At 46.0% G+C, this 14,756-nt stretch overlaps 2 protein-coding genes across 9 annotated transcripts in view; one reads left to right on the forward strand and one right to left on the reverse strand.

Annotated features, from left to right (window-relative positions):
- The window catches only part of GAS7 (growth arrest specific 7), a 369,130-nt gene that overhangs the window by 259,605 nt on the left and 94,769 nt on the right, over positions 1 to 14,756 (forward strand). The gene's annotated exons all lie outside the window — the stretch shown is intronic.
- Positions 1 to 14,756, reverse strand: part of GLP2R (glucagon like peptide 2 receptor) — a 120,262-nt gene that overhangs the window by 10,753 nt on the left and 94,753 nt on the right. Inside the window, exon 11 of the mRNA XM_073310817.1 lies at positions 4,909 to 5,047. Coding sequence (XP_073166918.1) covers positions 4,909 to 5,047 — 139 coding nt within the window. The remainder of the gene's footprint in view (positions 1 to 4,908; positions 5,048 to 14,756) is intronic.

The following is a 14,756-nucleotide window of genomic DNA, read 5'->3' on the forward strand; positions in this document are numbered from 1 at the left end:
TAGTCTCTAAGGTGCCACAAGTACTCCTTTTCTTTTACCATTAATTGACTGTCATGTTTACTGTTCACTCCACATTTGATGATTTTTTATGCTTAGTTTCTCACTTTTAGTGTTGCAATATCAGTTATTTTTCTCAGTGAATAATATTAACATTTGGGAGTTAGACTAGATGACCTTGGGGTCCCTTCTAACCCTATGATTCTATATAGCTAGAAATCTCTCTACTATGACCATGAGTGTATGAGCAGTAGTCTCTTTAAAAGTAACATTATAGGGGGGAGATGAAGTTAGAAGTTCAGAAGAAATGCTTATTGGTTTCTGATGAGCCTATTGGGAAGAAGAGATTTGCATTTGTGGTCTTAGTATTGTTCACTTTTGATGTAAATAACAGACTGTGTCTATTTTTAAACCATCATGAAGTGGTAGTTTTTTTCTGTGGGTAACAATTCATGTTAGACAACACTAAGCTGAGATGATTGGATCTCCCCACTCTCTAAAGCAGAGAGGTTGCTAGTACTGTCATAGCTACAGCAGAGCTGACTTTTAATATTTAATTTTGTGCTCTTTCCAATTGTTTGAGTTAAAACTTCCATCTCACATCCCAGAGGTAATTGTTTTTCCTTAACAAAACAGTTTAAAACTACTTAGGATTTTTAGAGACTAAACAAATGGAATTGGTTCTAGTTTGTATGCTATTCGTTAATCCTTTTACAAAGTAATGTTTTCATTAGAAATAAAAACAAGAGAGAGAGCAACTGCAGGAAATACAGATTAAGTCCTTTTGCTATTTTGAAAAACTGTTTTATTTTTTAAAAGTGAAATGTCTGCTAAGTTGCAGAAGCCTAGCAAGTCCCCCTAGATGAAAAGATGTTCTTTTTACGATTCACTTTTTTTCAATCTTGTCATTTAAAATCATTTAAGGTTGCCTAAACATAACATCCAACAAATGCAACCCTTAAAAGAAAGGAAATGCTAAATTATGGGACAACTCTTAACTGTTGTGACATTATCTGATTAAACTATGACCATGTCAATCATTGTTGCTACCACTATTATATAATTGCAACAAATCTCATACAAAATGTGGCATCTAAGAGGTCTATGGAAAGGTTATGATTCACTGAATATGATTATGCTATTTGTATGCATGTACCATTTGTGTATCTGAAGTTATGAGTATTGGATCTATACCTGTATTTTTAATGTGTTTGCTTCTGGGAAACACTGACAAAGTGTTTAGCCAGCACATTTGGAAGGAACTATTCAAGTTAAGTGGCTCATCAAAAGGACACTTAACTCACAATGGAAGACGCCCATCTACACTGAATGGACTGTCCTGTGAATGTTCTGTCTGGGGTATAAGTAATGGCTTCCTGCTATGACTAGGCAAAGTCATGCATGGACATGTGACTTGCCCATGTGACTCCAAACAGCATCTTGCTACCTATAATTTTCCACTAGCTGTGCTGAGGGCTTTGTCTGAAACAATGGGTTTCCCTCCACATGGCAGAGCTATAAAAGGCACTGGAAACACCTACATTTTTCCTCTTTCCTGCTCAAACCTCTGGACTATGGATTTATACTAATGGGAACATTCTAACCAAGGGACTGAGGACATTCCAATGGACCTCCACCCCCAGCTGGAGCCCTCTCGCCCTGTACCCCAACCTCCTGCCCCAGCCCAGAGCCCCCTCCCATGCCTTGAACCCCTCATTTTTGTCCCCACCCATGAACCTGCACCCACAGCCCAGAACCCATACCCTCTTCCATACTCTGAACCCCTCAGCTCCACCCCCCAGCCTGGAGCCCCATCCTGAACCCCCAAACCCTCATCTCTGGCCCTACCCCAGAGCCCGCACCCCCAGCCGGAGCTCTCACCCCCTCTTGCATCCCAACCCACTGACTCGGGCTGGAGGGATCGAACGTTCCGAAAGATGCAGCCTATACAAGCTGGCTCTGTTCAAGTGTGTTGAATGAACCCGAATGTTCCAGAATTTGGGAATTCTGGCAAATTCAGCAGCTCTGGCATTAGGATGAGTTTGTACTGTACACTGCCAGCCAAAAGAGCTCACTCTAGATATGTAGTGCGCTCATGAGCTCTGGCTCCTAGACCATGTTAACTGGAGATGGTGGGATAAGTGGGGCCTCTCCTTCCTTTGTGCTGTAGGGATAGGTCCTGGAATGCAGGGCTCTGAGGGCTGTCATTTCTACATGATTACATCACAATCCATTTGCTGACAGTTGCAGCTATATGACTGAAATAAAGGCTGCGCTGTTTGGAGGAAGACAGGTGTGTTTCTCATTAGGGGCGGTAGGTTCTTGAATTTTGGGATGCTGAGTAACAAGATCCAATGGCTGGAAGCTGAAAAAGAGGGGAAGTGAAAATTTCTAAAACCTTAGAAAGAAGGAAAGAAAGAGGAATTTTATACAGCAAGAAGGGTGAGGGCAGACTTGCTGTTCTCTAAACCTTTCTACCATTTTAAAAGTTTTCTCTCTTCCCTTCCTATTCTTCTGCACTTGCTTCAAGCTCCAGCTCATTGCAATAGAATCCCAGATGTGCTGTCTCTGGAGCAATGGAAATTGGTCCCCTTACCGGTAAAATGCCCTGCTTGGCAAAAGCATGGCTGGGAGTTCTGCCCTCCCCCTTGGTTTTGAGGCTGGTTTTGGCAGAATTAATTGAAGCTGGGAAGGGATAGCTCAGTGGTTTGAGCATTGGCCTGCTAAATCCAGGGTTGTGAGTTCAATCCTTAAGGGAGCCTTTTGGGGATCTAGGGCAAAAATTGGAGGTTGGTCCTGCTTTGAGCAGGGGGTTGGACTAGATGACCTCCTGAGGTCCCTTCCAACCTTGATATTCTAAGTTATAGATATTGTTCTCTATTTGGAAATTGTATCTAATGGCCTAACTTTTCAAAAAGGGCTAGTGAGTTTAAGCATATCAATTCCAGGGTGAATCTGAGACAACTTGAAGGGGTCTGATTTTCAGAAGGCAGATGCTCAACACTAATGAAAAGCAGGTGTTGTTAAGGTATTCCAGGTTGGGCATCAAAAATTGAGGCCTCCCCAAATGACTGCTTGTTATTGAAAATGTTGTCTAGAGAATATTTATTAGGATGTTCCTGCTTTGTAATTTAACAGGCTTCCAACACATGCACCCTGTTGGAATATCCCTGCCACAGGATAAGAGGGAAGGTGCTCTCATGGATTGGTAACTGGTTAAAAGATAGGAAACAAAGAGTAGGTCTAAATTATCAGTTTTCAGAATGGAGAGAGGCAAATAGTGGTGTCCCCCAGGGGTCTGTTCTGGGACCAGTCCTATTTAACATATTCATACATGATCTGGAAAAAGGGGTAAACAGTGAGGTGGCAAAATTTGTAGATGATACAAAATTACTAAAGATAGTTAAGACCCAGGCAGACTGCAAAGAGCTACAAAAGGATCTCTCAAAACTGAGTGACTGGGCAACAAAATAGCAGATGAAATTCAATGTTGATAAATGCAAAGTAATGCACATTGGAAAACATAATCCCAACTATACATATAAAATGATGGGGTGAAAATTAGCAGTTATCACTCAAGAAAGATCTTGGAGTCATTATAGGTAGTTCTCTGAAACATCCATTCAATGTGCAGCAGCAGTCAAAAAAGTGACCAGAATGTTGGGAATCATTAAGAAAGGGATAGATAATAAGGCAGAAAATATCATATTGCCTCTATATAAATCCATGGTATGCCCACATCTTGAATGTTGCATGCAGATATGGTTGCCTCATTTCAAAGAAGATATACTGGAAATGGAAAAGGTTCAGAAAAGGTCAACAAAAATATTAGGGGTATGGAGTGTCTGCCATATGAGGAGAAATTAATAAGACTGGGACTTTTCAGCTTGGAAAGGAGATGGCTAAGGGGAAATATGATTGAGGTCTATAAAATCATGACTGATATAGAGAAAATAGAAAAGGAAGTGTTGTTTACTACTTCTCATAACACAGGAACTAGGGGTCACCAAATGAAATTAATAGGCAGCAGGTTTAAAACAAATAAAAGGAAGTATTTCTTCACACAACACACAACCTGTGGAACTCCTTGCCAGAGGATGTTGTGAAGGCCAAGACCATAACAGCGTTCAAAAAAGAACTCATGGAGGATAGGTCCATCAATGGCTATTAGCCAGGATGGGCAGGAATGGTGTCCCTAGCCTCTGTTTGTCAGAAGCTGGGAATGAGTGATGGGATGGATCACTTGATGATTACCAAAAAGAAAAGGAGTACTTGTGGCACCTTAGAGACTAACCAATTTATTTGAGCATGAGCTTTCGTGAGCTACAGCTCACTTCATCGGATGCATACCGTGGAAACTGCATCCGATGAAGTGAGCTGTAGCTCATGAAAGCTCATGCTCAAATAAATTGGTTAGTCTCTAAGGTGCCACAAGTACTCCTTTTCTTTTTGCGAATACAGACTAACACGGCTGTTACTCTGAAACCTGTCATTGATGATTACCTGTTCTGTTCATTCCCTCTGGGGCACCTGGCACTGGCCACTGTCGGAAGACAGGATACTGGGCTAGATGGACCCTTCTTCTGACCTAGTAGGGCCATTCTTATGTTGTTATATTCATAAGGGGATTCACGTCAGAATCACCTCTGAAGACTGCACTGATTGTGAGGGGATGCGGGACTCACTGGCTGAGAAGGGACATATGCAGGCGAGAGGGTCAAATTTCCCATTTTAGTCTGTTCAGGAAACTGCCAATTTGAAATTGTTTTTGTGAATTCATTGATCGATCCAGTGTAACACTATCATGTTAAGCCAATATATGTTGAAGGATAATAATAAATAAAACCAGGATATCTAGTCTATATGGGAACATCCTGTCTCTAAGGAAAGATACTGTAATGGAGTACTTACTTGAAAGGAGCTCATTGGTAATTGAATGAAGAGTCTTATATGTCTTGACAATCCTTTAACTTGTTCATCAGTGATGAAGGTAAAGACAAACTCATGGATCCCCAGTAAAGGTATTAACACCAGAGTAGATCTTGCCAATCTTAAAAATAAAGTGTTTGAATATTATATTTCTTAACCTCCTTGATGTGAAGCTGAACATCCAACTATGGAGAAATAACTACAGGAGTAGGTCCCTCAGGGCTCCAGTTTGGGGCTGATTCAAGAGCTTCACTAATGATCTGGAGGAGAAAACAGCATCTGAGGGACTGCATCTACAATGAAAGATATATCAGGAAAAAGAAACCAAAGGCAAATGAGACAGAGGTGAGATTAGATTAGGGAACTGGCAAATACCTATTAGAACAGTGGTTCTCAAACTTTTGTACTGGGGACCCCTTTCACAGAGAAAGCCTCTCAGTGCGACCCCCTTTATAAATTAAAAACACTTTTTAATATATTTAACACCATTGTAAATGCTGGAGGCAAAGTGAGGTTTGGGGTGGAGGCTGACAGCTGACACCCCACATGTAATAACCTTGCGACCCCCTGAAGGGTGACCCCCAGTTTGTGAACCCCTGTATTAGAAGAATGTTATCTGAAAAGTGATGTGAAAGGAAGGGTTTGGGGGTGGGTTGCAGTGAGGAACTAGGGATAGCAAACTGGCCACAGAGGCCAACATTAGCAAACTGTTACAGTTAGGCAGTTAACTACAGTACACCTAAATATAAACACACCTAAATATTGGCCTCTTTCTAGAGGTGCTAAGCAATGTCCCCTTTAATTTTTTTCATCTATGTGCTGAATTAATTTTGCTATGTGCACCAAATTATTGAGGTAATGTGCGGATGTGTGCCACCAATAGAAAAAAACCCCTAGAAATCATATATATTTTTATAAAGTTACCATAGAGATAATTACTTCAGCCAGGACACGTTAGACATTTTAGAACTCACTACTAAGCCTTGGTCTACACTAGGACTTTAGGTCGAATTTAGCAGCATTAAATCGATGTAAACCTGCACCCGTCCACACGATGAAGCCCTTTATTTCGACTCAAAGGGCTCTTAAAATCGAATTCCGTACTCCACCCCTGACAAGTGGATTAGCGCTTAAATCGGCCTTGCTGGGGCGAATTTGGGGTACTGTGGACACAATTCAATGGTATTGGCCTCCGGGAGCTATCCCAGAGTGCTCCATTGTGACCTCTCTGGACAGCACTCTCAACTCAGATGCACTGGCCAGGTAGACAGGAAAAGAACTGCGAACTTTTGAATCTCATTTCCTGTTTGGGCAGCGTGGCAAGCTGCAGGTGACCATGCAGAGCTCATCAGCAGAGATGACCATGATGGAGTCCCAGAATCGCAAAAGAGCTCCAGCATGGACTGAACGGGAGGTATGGGATCTGATCGCTGTCCGGGGAGAGGAATCCGTGCTATCAGAACTCCGTTCCAGTTTTCGAAATGCCAAAACCTTTGTCAAAATCTCCCAGGGCATGAAGGACAGAGGCCATAACAGAGACCAGAAGCAGTGCCGTGTGAAACTTAAGGAGCTGAGGCAAGCCTACCAGAAAACCAGAGGGGCGAACGGCCGCTCCGGGTCAGAGCCCCAAACATGCTGCTTCTATGATGAGCTGCATGCCATTTTAGGGGGTTCAGCCACCACTACCCCAGCCGTGTTGTTTGACTCCTTCAATGGAGATGGAGGCAACACGGAAGCAGGTTTTGGGAACGAAGAAGATGAAGATGATGATGATGAGGTTGTAGATAGCTCACAGCAAGCAAGCGGAGAAACCGGTTTTCCCAACAGCCAGGAACTGTTTCTCACCCTGGACCTGGAGGCAGTACCCCCCGAACCCACCCAAGGCTGCCTCCTGGACCCGGCAGGCGGAGAAGGGACCTCTGGTGAGTGTACCTTTTAAAATACTATACATGGTTTAAAAGCAAGCATGTGAAAGGATTACTTTGCCCTGGCATTCGCGGCTCTCCTGGATGTACTCCCAAAGCCTTTGCAAAAGGTTTCTGGGGAGGGCAGCCTTATTGTGTCCTTCATGATAGGACACTTTACCACTCCAGGCCAGTAACATGTACTCAGGAATCATTGTACAACAAAGCATTGCAGTGTATGTTTGCTGGCGTTCAAACAACATCCGTTCTTTATCTCTCTGTGTTATCCTCAGGAGAGTGAGATATCATTCATGGTCTCCTGGTTGAAATAGGGTGCTTTTCTTCAGGGGACATTCAGAGGAGCCCATTCCTGCTGAGATGTTTGCCTGCTGCTGAACAGAAATGTTCCCCGCTGTTAGCCACGGGGAGGGGGGAGGGTTGAGGGGGTAGCCACGCGGTGGGGGGAGGCAAAATGCGACCTTGTAACAAAAGCACATGTGCTATGTATGTAATGTTAACAGCAAGGTTTACCCTGAAAGAGTGTAGCCACTGTTTTATAAAATGTGTCTTTTTAAATACCGCTGTCCCTTTTTTTTTTCTCCACCAGCTGCATGTGTTTCAATGATCACAGGATCTTCTCCTTCCCAGAGGCTAGTGAAGCTTAGAAAGAAAAAAAAACGCACTCATGATGAAATGTTCTCTGAGCTCATGCTGTCCTCCCACACTGACAGAGCACAGACGAATGCGTGGAGGCAAATAATGTCAGAGTGCAGGAAAGCACAAAGTGACTGGGAGGAGAAGTGGCAGGCTGAAGAGAGGGCTGAAGCTCAAATGTGGCAGCAGCGTGATGAGAGGAGGCAGGATTCAATGCTGAGGCTGCTGGAGGACGAAATATACCACAGTATGCTCCAGTGTATGGTTGAGCTGCAGCAAAGGCAGCTGGAGCACAGACTGCCACTACAGCCTGAGCACAGACTGCCACTACAGCCCCTGTGTAACCAACCGCCCTCCTCCCCAAGTTCCATAGCCTCCACACCCAGACCCCCAAGAACGCGGTGGGGGGGCCACCAGCTAACCAGCCACTCCTCCACAGAGGCTTGCCCCAAAAAAAGAAGGCTGGCATTCAATAAATTTTAAAGTTGTAAACTTTTAAAGTGCTGTGTGGCATTTTCCTTCCCTCCTCCACAACCCCTCCTGGGCTACCTTGGTAGTCATCCCCCTATTTGTGTGATGAATGAATAAAGAATGCATGAATGTGAAGCAACAACGACTTTATTGCCTCTGCAAGCAATGATTAAAGGGCGGAGGGGAGGGTGGTTAGCTTGCAGGGAAGTAGAGTGAACCAAGGGGTGGGGGGTTTCATCAAGGAGAAACAAAGAGAACTTTCATACCATAGCCTGGCCAGTCATGAAACTGGTTTTCAAAGCTTGTCTGATACATAGCGCGCCCTCCTGTGCTCTTCTAACCGCCTTGGTGTCCGGCTGTGTGTAACCAGAAGCCAGGCGATTTGCCTCAGCCTCCCACCCCGCCATAAACGTCTCCCGCTTACTCTCACAGATATTGTGGAGCACACAGCAAGCAGTAATAACAGTGGGAATATTGGTTTCGCTGAGGTCTAAGCAAGTCAGTAAACTGCACCAGCGCGCCTTTAAACGTCCAAATGCACATTCTACCACCATTCTGCACTTGCTCAGCCTGTAGTTGAACAGCTCCTGACTACTGTCCAGGCTGCCTGTGTACGGCTTCATGAGCCATGGCATTAAGGGGTAGGCTGGGTCCCCAAGGATACATATAGGCATTTCAACGTCCCCAACAGTTATTTTCTGGTCTGGGAATAAAGTCCCTTCCTGCACCTTTTGAAACAGACCAGAGTTCCTGAAGATGCGAGCATCATGTACCTTTCCCGGCCATCCCACGTTGATGTTGGTGAAACGTCCCTTGTGATCCACCAGAGCTTGCAGCACTATTGAAAAGTACCCCTTGTGGTTTATGTACTCGGCGGCTTGGTGCTCCGGTGCCAAGATAGGGATATGGGTTCCGTCTATAGCCCCACCACAGTTAGGGAATCCCATTGCAGCAAAGCCATCCACTATGACCTGCACATTTCCCAGGGTCACTGCCCTTGATATCAGCAGATCTTTGATTGCGTGGGCTACTTGCATCACAGCAGCCACAACAGTAGATTTGCCCACTCCAAATTGATTCCCAACTGACCGGTAGCTGTCTGGCGTTGCAAGCTTCCACAGGGCTATCACCACTCACTTCTGAACTATGAGGGCTGCTCTCATCTTGATATTCATGTGCTTCAGGGCAGGGAAAAGCAAGTCACAAAGTTCCATGAAAGTGCCCTTACACATGCGAAAGTTTCGCAGCCACTGGGAATCGTCCCAGACTTGCAACACTATGCGGTCCCACCAGTCTGTGCTTGTTTCCCGAGCCCAGAATCGGCGTTCCACAGCATGAACCTGCCGCATTAGCACCATGATGCATGCATTGGCAGGGCCCATGCTTTCAGAGAAATCTGTGTCCATGTCCTGATCACTCACATGACCGCGCTGATGTCGCCTCCTCGCCCGGTATCGCTCTGCCAGGTTCTGGTGCTGCATATACTGCTAGATAATGCGTGTGGTGTTTAATGTGCTCCTAATTGCCAAAGTGAGCTGAGCGGCCTTCATGCTTGCCTTGGTATGGCGTCCGCACAGAAAAAAGGCGCAGAACGATTGTCTGCTGTTGCTCTGATGGAGGGAGGGGCGACTGACGACATGGCTTACAGGGTTGGCTTCAGGGAGCTAAAATCAACAAAGGGTGTGGCTTTACATCAAGGAGTATTTCAGGCAGGACTTCACGGAGGGTTCCAATAAGAAATGGTGCACCTAAGTTATTGTTCTTATTGGAACAAGGAGATTAGTCTGGCCTCTGGTTGATACATGGCTAGATTTACCTCGCTGCACCTTCTCTGTGAGTGACTGCAGTGTGTCCTAGAGGAATGAGTCCCCTAGATGGGTGGGGGGGAAGCAAATGGGTACAAAACAAATCTGGTCTATTTCTTGTTTTGATCCACTCCATCTATCTTTTACATCTTTGGCTGGCAGCAGATGGTGCAGAAGGACTGCATGCCATCCACATCTCATGGCTGCCCGGCAGAAGATAATGCAATAGGACTGCTAGCAATCCGTATCGCCTGCCTGCTTGCCATAAGATGGTTCAATAGGACTGACTGCAGGACTAAAGAGAATGACCTGGTCAAGTCACTCCAAATTTAGTCCCTGCGCACATGTCTGCCCAGGCGCTCCCGGCCGACGTGGCCAGGAGCACCTCGGACACGACGATGACGGCTACCAGTCGTACTGTACCGTCTGCTGCCACAAGGCAAGGGGTTGATGCTGCTGTGTAGCAATGCAGTACCACGTCTGCCAGCACCCAGGAGACATAGGGTGACGGTTACCTGAGCGGGCTCCATGCTTGCCGTGGTATGGCGTCTGCACAGGTAACTCAGGAAAAAAGGTGCGAAACGATTGTCTGCCCTTGCTTTCACAGAGGGAGGGAGGGAACGGGGGCCTGAGGATATGTACCCAGAACCACCCGCGATAATGTTTTAGCCCCATCCGGCATTGGGATCTCAACCGAGAATTACAATGGGCAGTGGAGACTGCGGGAACTGTGGGATAGCTACCCATAGTGCAACACTCCGGAAGTCGACGCTTGCCTCGGTACTGTGGAAGCACTCCACCGAGTTAATGCACTTAATGCACTTAGAGCATTTTCTGTGGGGACGCACACACTCGAATATATAAAACCGATTTCTAAAAAAACGACTTCTATAAATTCAACCTAATTCCGTAGTGTAGACATACCCTAAAAGAATTAAATTTAAGCGTAAGAGAGAAATAAAAATTATGAAATGCATAGACCAGTAAAAATCCTCAAATAACAGCACTTTGAAAGAATAAAATTACAGAGAATAGATGTGCATTGCATGAAGTATCAAGAAGTAACAACAACACCACCACAAGTATGTGTTGGGAGGTGAGTGTGAAAGACAGAGTATTTGTGTCTGTGTCACACACTGTGTGTGTGTCAGAAAGACACAGTGTGTGTGTGTGTGTGTGTGACAGAGATAGGGTACAGGGGCAGGAGAAGAGAGACACCCTGACATCAGCAACCCTACTGCTCTCCCCCTCTCTGCACAGCAAGCAGGAGGCTCCCGGGAGCAGCTCCAAGGCAGAAGGCAGGAGCAGCACATGGCAGTGTGGGGGAGGGGCACCTGATGTGCGCAGCACTTGGTAGCCTGCTGGGTGTCTGTGCGGCCGCGGAGCTTAGGGGGAACTTAGGTGCTGAGCACCCACAGCTCCCATTCACTTTATTTAGCAGCTCTGAAAATCAGACAACTTTTATTTAGGTGCATAAAGAGATATGCAGGTGCCTCATCTTAGGTACCTATGTTTGAAAATGTGACCAGAGTTATTTGGCTTAGTAGGGGGGGCCCTGTACTGAGTCAGAGTCTCCACACTTGCATGAGCTCGCCACACAATGCTCTTTGGGACATCTGTACAGAGGGGTCTGACAGGGGAGCCATAAACTCCTCCTTTTTAGATTGTTAGCTCTGTATGGTGAGGACTGTCATTTTCTATATATTTGTACAGCGCCCAGTATAATGGAGTCCTGATCATGGTTGGCCTCTAGGTACTAATGCAAAATAAATGTTAAATTATATAGGTGGGAAATATTAAAAGAACATTATTAAGGCTGCAAAGTCAAGCACTCAGAAAGTAGGAAATGTCAGAATTAAGGCTGCCTGTGCAACAATAATTTGCCCCCCTTTTGAATATGCATTATGACACAGTCTTTACATGATCACAGACTATGATTTTCACAGGGCCCCTGTGCACTGAATGGGAGAGAGCCTCTTGAAAAAAATGTGAACATGTAATTAAAGATGATATTATAAATGCACAAGGAGCCAAACTTAAGATTGCACAGGTTTCAGAGTAGCAGCCGTGTTAGTCTGTATCCGCAAAAAGAAAAGGAGGACTAGTGGCACCTCAGAGTTTATTTATTTATTAAAATTTATTTGAGCATAAGCTTTCGTGAGCTACAGCTCACTTCATCGGATGCATGCAGTGGAAAATACAGTGGGGAGATTTATATACACAGAGAACATGAAACAATGGGTGTTACCATACACACTGTAAGGAGAGTGAGCAGGTAAGGTGAGCTACTACCAGCTATTTTTTTCTCCCCCCCCCCCCGACTCTCCTGATGGGGGAGGGATAGCTCAGTGGTTTGAGCATTGGCCTGCTAAACCCAGGGTTCTGAGTTCAATCCTTGAGGGGGCCATTAGGGATCTGGGGCAAAAATTGGGGATTGGTCCTGCTTTGAGCAGGGGATTGGACTAGATGACCTCCTGAGGTCCCTTCCCTGATATTCTATGATCCCTCTATGTGACACACACACTGTTGGTGGGTTTCACAGAGGAATGCTGGACTCTGGTTTCAGTTCCAGGTTTAGCAAGAGAACATGCTGTATTGGTTACAGATGTTTCTGCCCCCTGTCCAATCTGCCCTGACCTTCCTTACTATTAACCTCTCAGCCTCCAACTGCCTCCTTTCCCCTTGACTCTTCACAATTATGCATTTGAGTCAGGCTTATTCTTCCCTCTCCAGTGACAGCCTAGGAGAGACCATCTCGCAGCTTTCACTTCCATTGCCTGGTGCCACAACAGCCCTTGGCAGCTGGTAGGAGCAATTTCAGGAATAGTACTGCTCAGCCATTGAAACCCTGAGCTGGAGAATGCTCATTCGCACTGTGGAAACGGCATATGCTCAGTCAGGTTGCACATATGTGTTGTGAAGGGCTGGAGTATGCCCAGTGCAGATGGAATCTTCAGAGAATAATGCTGCAAATTTCTCACAACTTCTACTGAGCATGTGCAAACAGAAGCTTTTCAGAGACTCATAATTTTGTCAAAATAGGGCAGATTTTTTTCGGGGACAGCAAAAGTCACCTTTGTGACCTTGACTTCCATAACAAATGCTGTGACTTGTATGAATTTTCAAAAAAGTCATGGTCTTTGTCAGCTGACCAGACTTCTGATGAACAAGATTCCACATGAATTTTGACAAGTTTGGTTCTACGTATGTCCAGTGCAGGACTATGGCTTTTAAAATTATTTAAAAATTTGATCTGAATATTAAATGGATTTAAACAACATTTAGTGTAAAATACAGGCTATTTTGCAGTTTTCCTAAGGTCAAGCATGACAGTCGTCTGAAATCCCCACCACAAATTTGTATCTTATGGGCCACAACTTTTCCTGTTTTCTACCAAAACTGTTTCATTTGCATTTTTTTCAAGACAGCACCATGATTTTTCCCCCTGACAACCAGACCAACTCATATCACCACACCCAAACTATCACCTATCTCTTCCCTTAATTTTATCAGGAGCAACACATTTGTTCCTGCTTGTTATATTTCTGGAGCTAGCAGAGGAGGCAGAGACAGGGGGAGCTGATGGACAAGCAGCTGTCTGTTTTGCTTGCTTTATTGCTCTGGATGCAAAACTGAAACTGACATGAAAGTGAGGCTTTGCAGGGGGGAGTGGGGAGTACTCAAACATTTAAAGAGACAGGACTTCATATTCCTCCATCCTACTTTATAAAACTTTCCAAACACATATACATTATCATATACATGGCTAACAAGAAACACTATATCACCTAAGAATCATGTTGACAACCTGCAATAGCAACTCACTAACTAAATGACTTATACGTGTAGGTGCACAACTGGTTTTTGCACTCTCTTGGGATACCATGGTGATGGTGGCGTGGCAGTCTTGAACAACAAGAATAGTCAATGGTAAGAAATCAACAAAAAACACTAAGTCATCAAAATTAGGAGTTGTGATGGAAGGACGTTTGATTGGAGGAACAGAAAGTCCTACTGGAACATCCACAGACTCTGGTACTAGCTGAGGCTGCAACTGGTCCATATGTTTTTTTTTTCCATAAAATACCACTGGATAGTTTTACCACAAATGAAAAAGGTCCTGTGCATTTTCAAATTCACCAGATACCCATTTCACTCCACAACTGCAGTTGCAAGTCCACACTAAGTCTCCAACTTGAAAAGAATGATGACAAGTCTTACATTGTCGATCAACTCGCATAGCTTGGAATTTGGCTACACATGAGTAAGGCTGCGAGTGTCACGGAAGTCATCGATTCTGTGACTTTCCGTAACCTCTGTGACTTCTGCACTGGCCAGTGTGCATGGCCCAGGGGCCACCTGAGCAACTCAGGCAGCCCTAGGGCCAGCTGCACCAGCCGCTGGGGGGCAGTCTCAGGCCACACCCCCCCCGCAGCAGGAGTTTGGATGTGGGAGGAGGCTCAGGGCTGGGGGTTGGGATGTGGGAGAGGGTGAAGGCTCGGGGTGGCGCTTACCTCAGGGCTGCTCCCTGGAAGCAGCGACATCCCTCGGCTCCTAGGCGGAGGCGTGGTCAGGGGGCTGTGTGTGCTGCCTCTGCCTGCAGGCACCGCCCCCGCAGGTCCCATTGGCCATGGTTCCTGGCAAACAGGAGCTGCGGAGCCGGTGCTCGGGGCAGAGGCAGGGTGCAGAACTGCCTGGCCTCGCCTCCACCTAGGAGCTGAGGGAGGGGGATGTCAACACTTCTGGGGAGGCGTGGAGCCAGGTAGGGAGCCTGCCAGCCCTGCCAACCCCTCCTCCCAGCACCAGCAGGGGACCCAGGCCACATGCAACTGCCTGCCCCCCCTGCAGCAGCAGGGGTTCTGGGCTGTGCAGTGCCTTCTGCCCCTGCAAGCGCAAGCAGGGGTCCCAGGCTGCTGCCCCAGAGCCCATGGCACCCCCAGGCCACCCCCTCAGCACCCGCAGTGCCCCCCCGGCCACGCCCTCAGCACCCGCAGTG

Source organism: Lepidochelys kempii, chromosome 14 (genome assembly GCF_965140265.1).
Source record: "Lepidochelys kempii isolate rLepKem1 chromosome 14, rLepKem1.hap2, whole genome shotgun sequence".
NCBI lineage: Eukaryota > Metazoa > Chordata > Testudines > Cheloniidae > Lepidochelys > Lepidochelys kempii.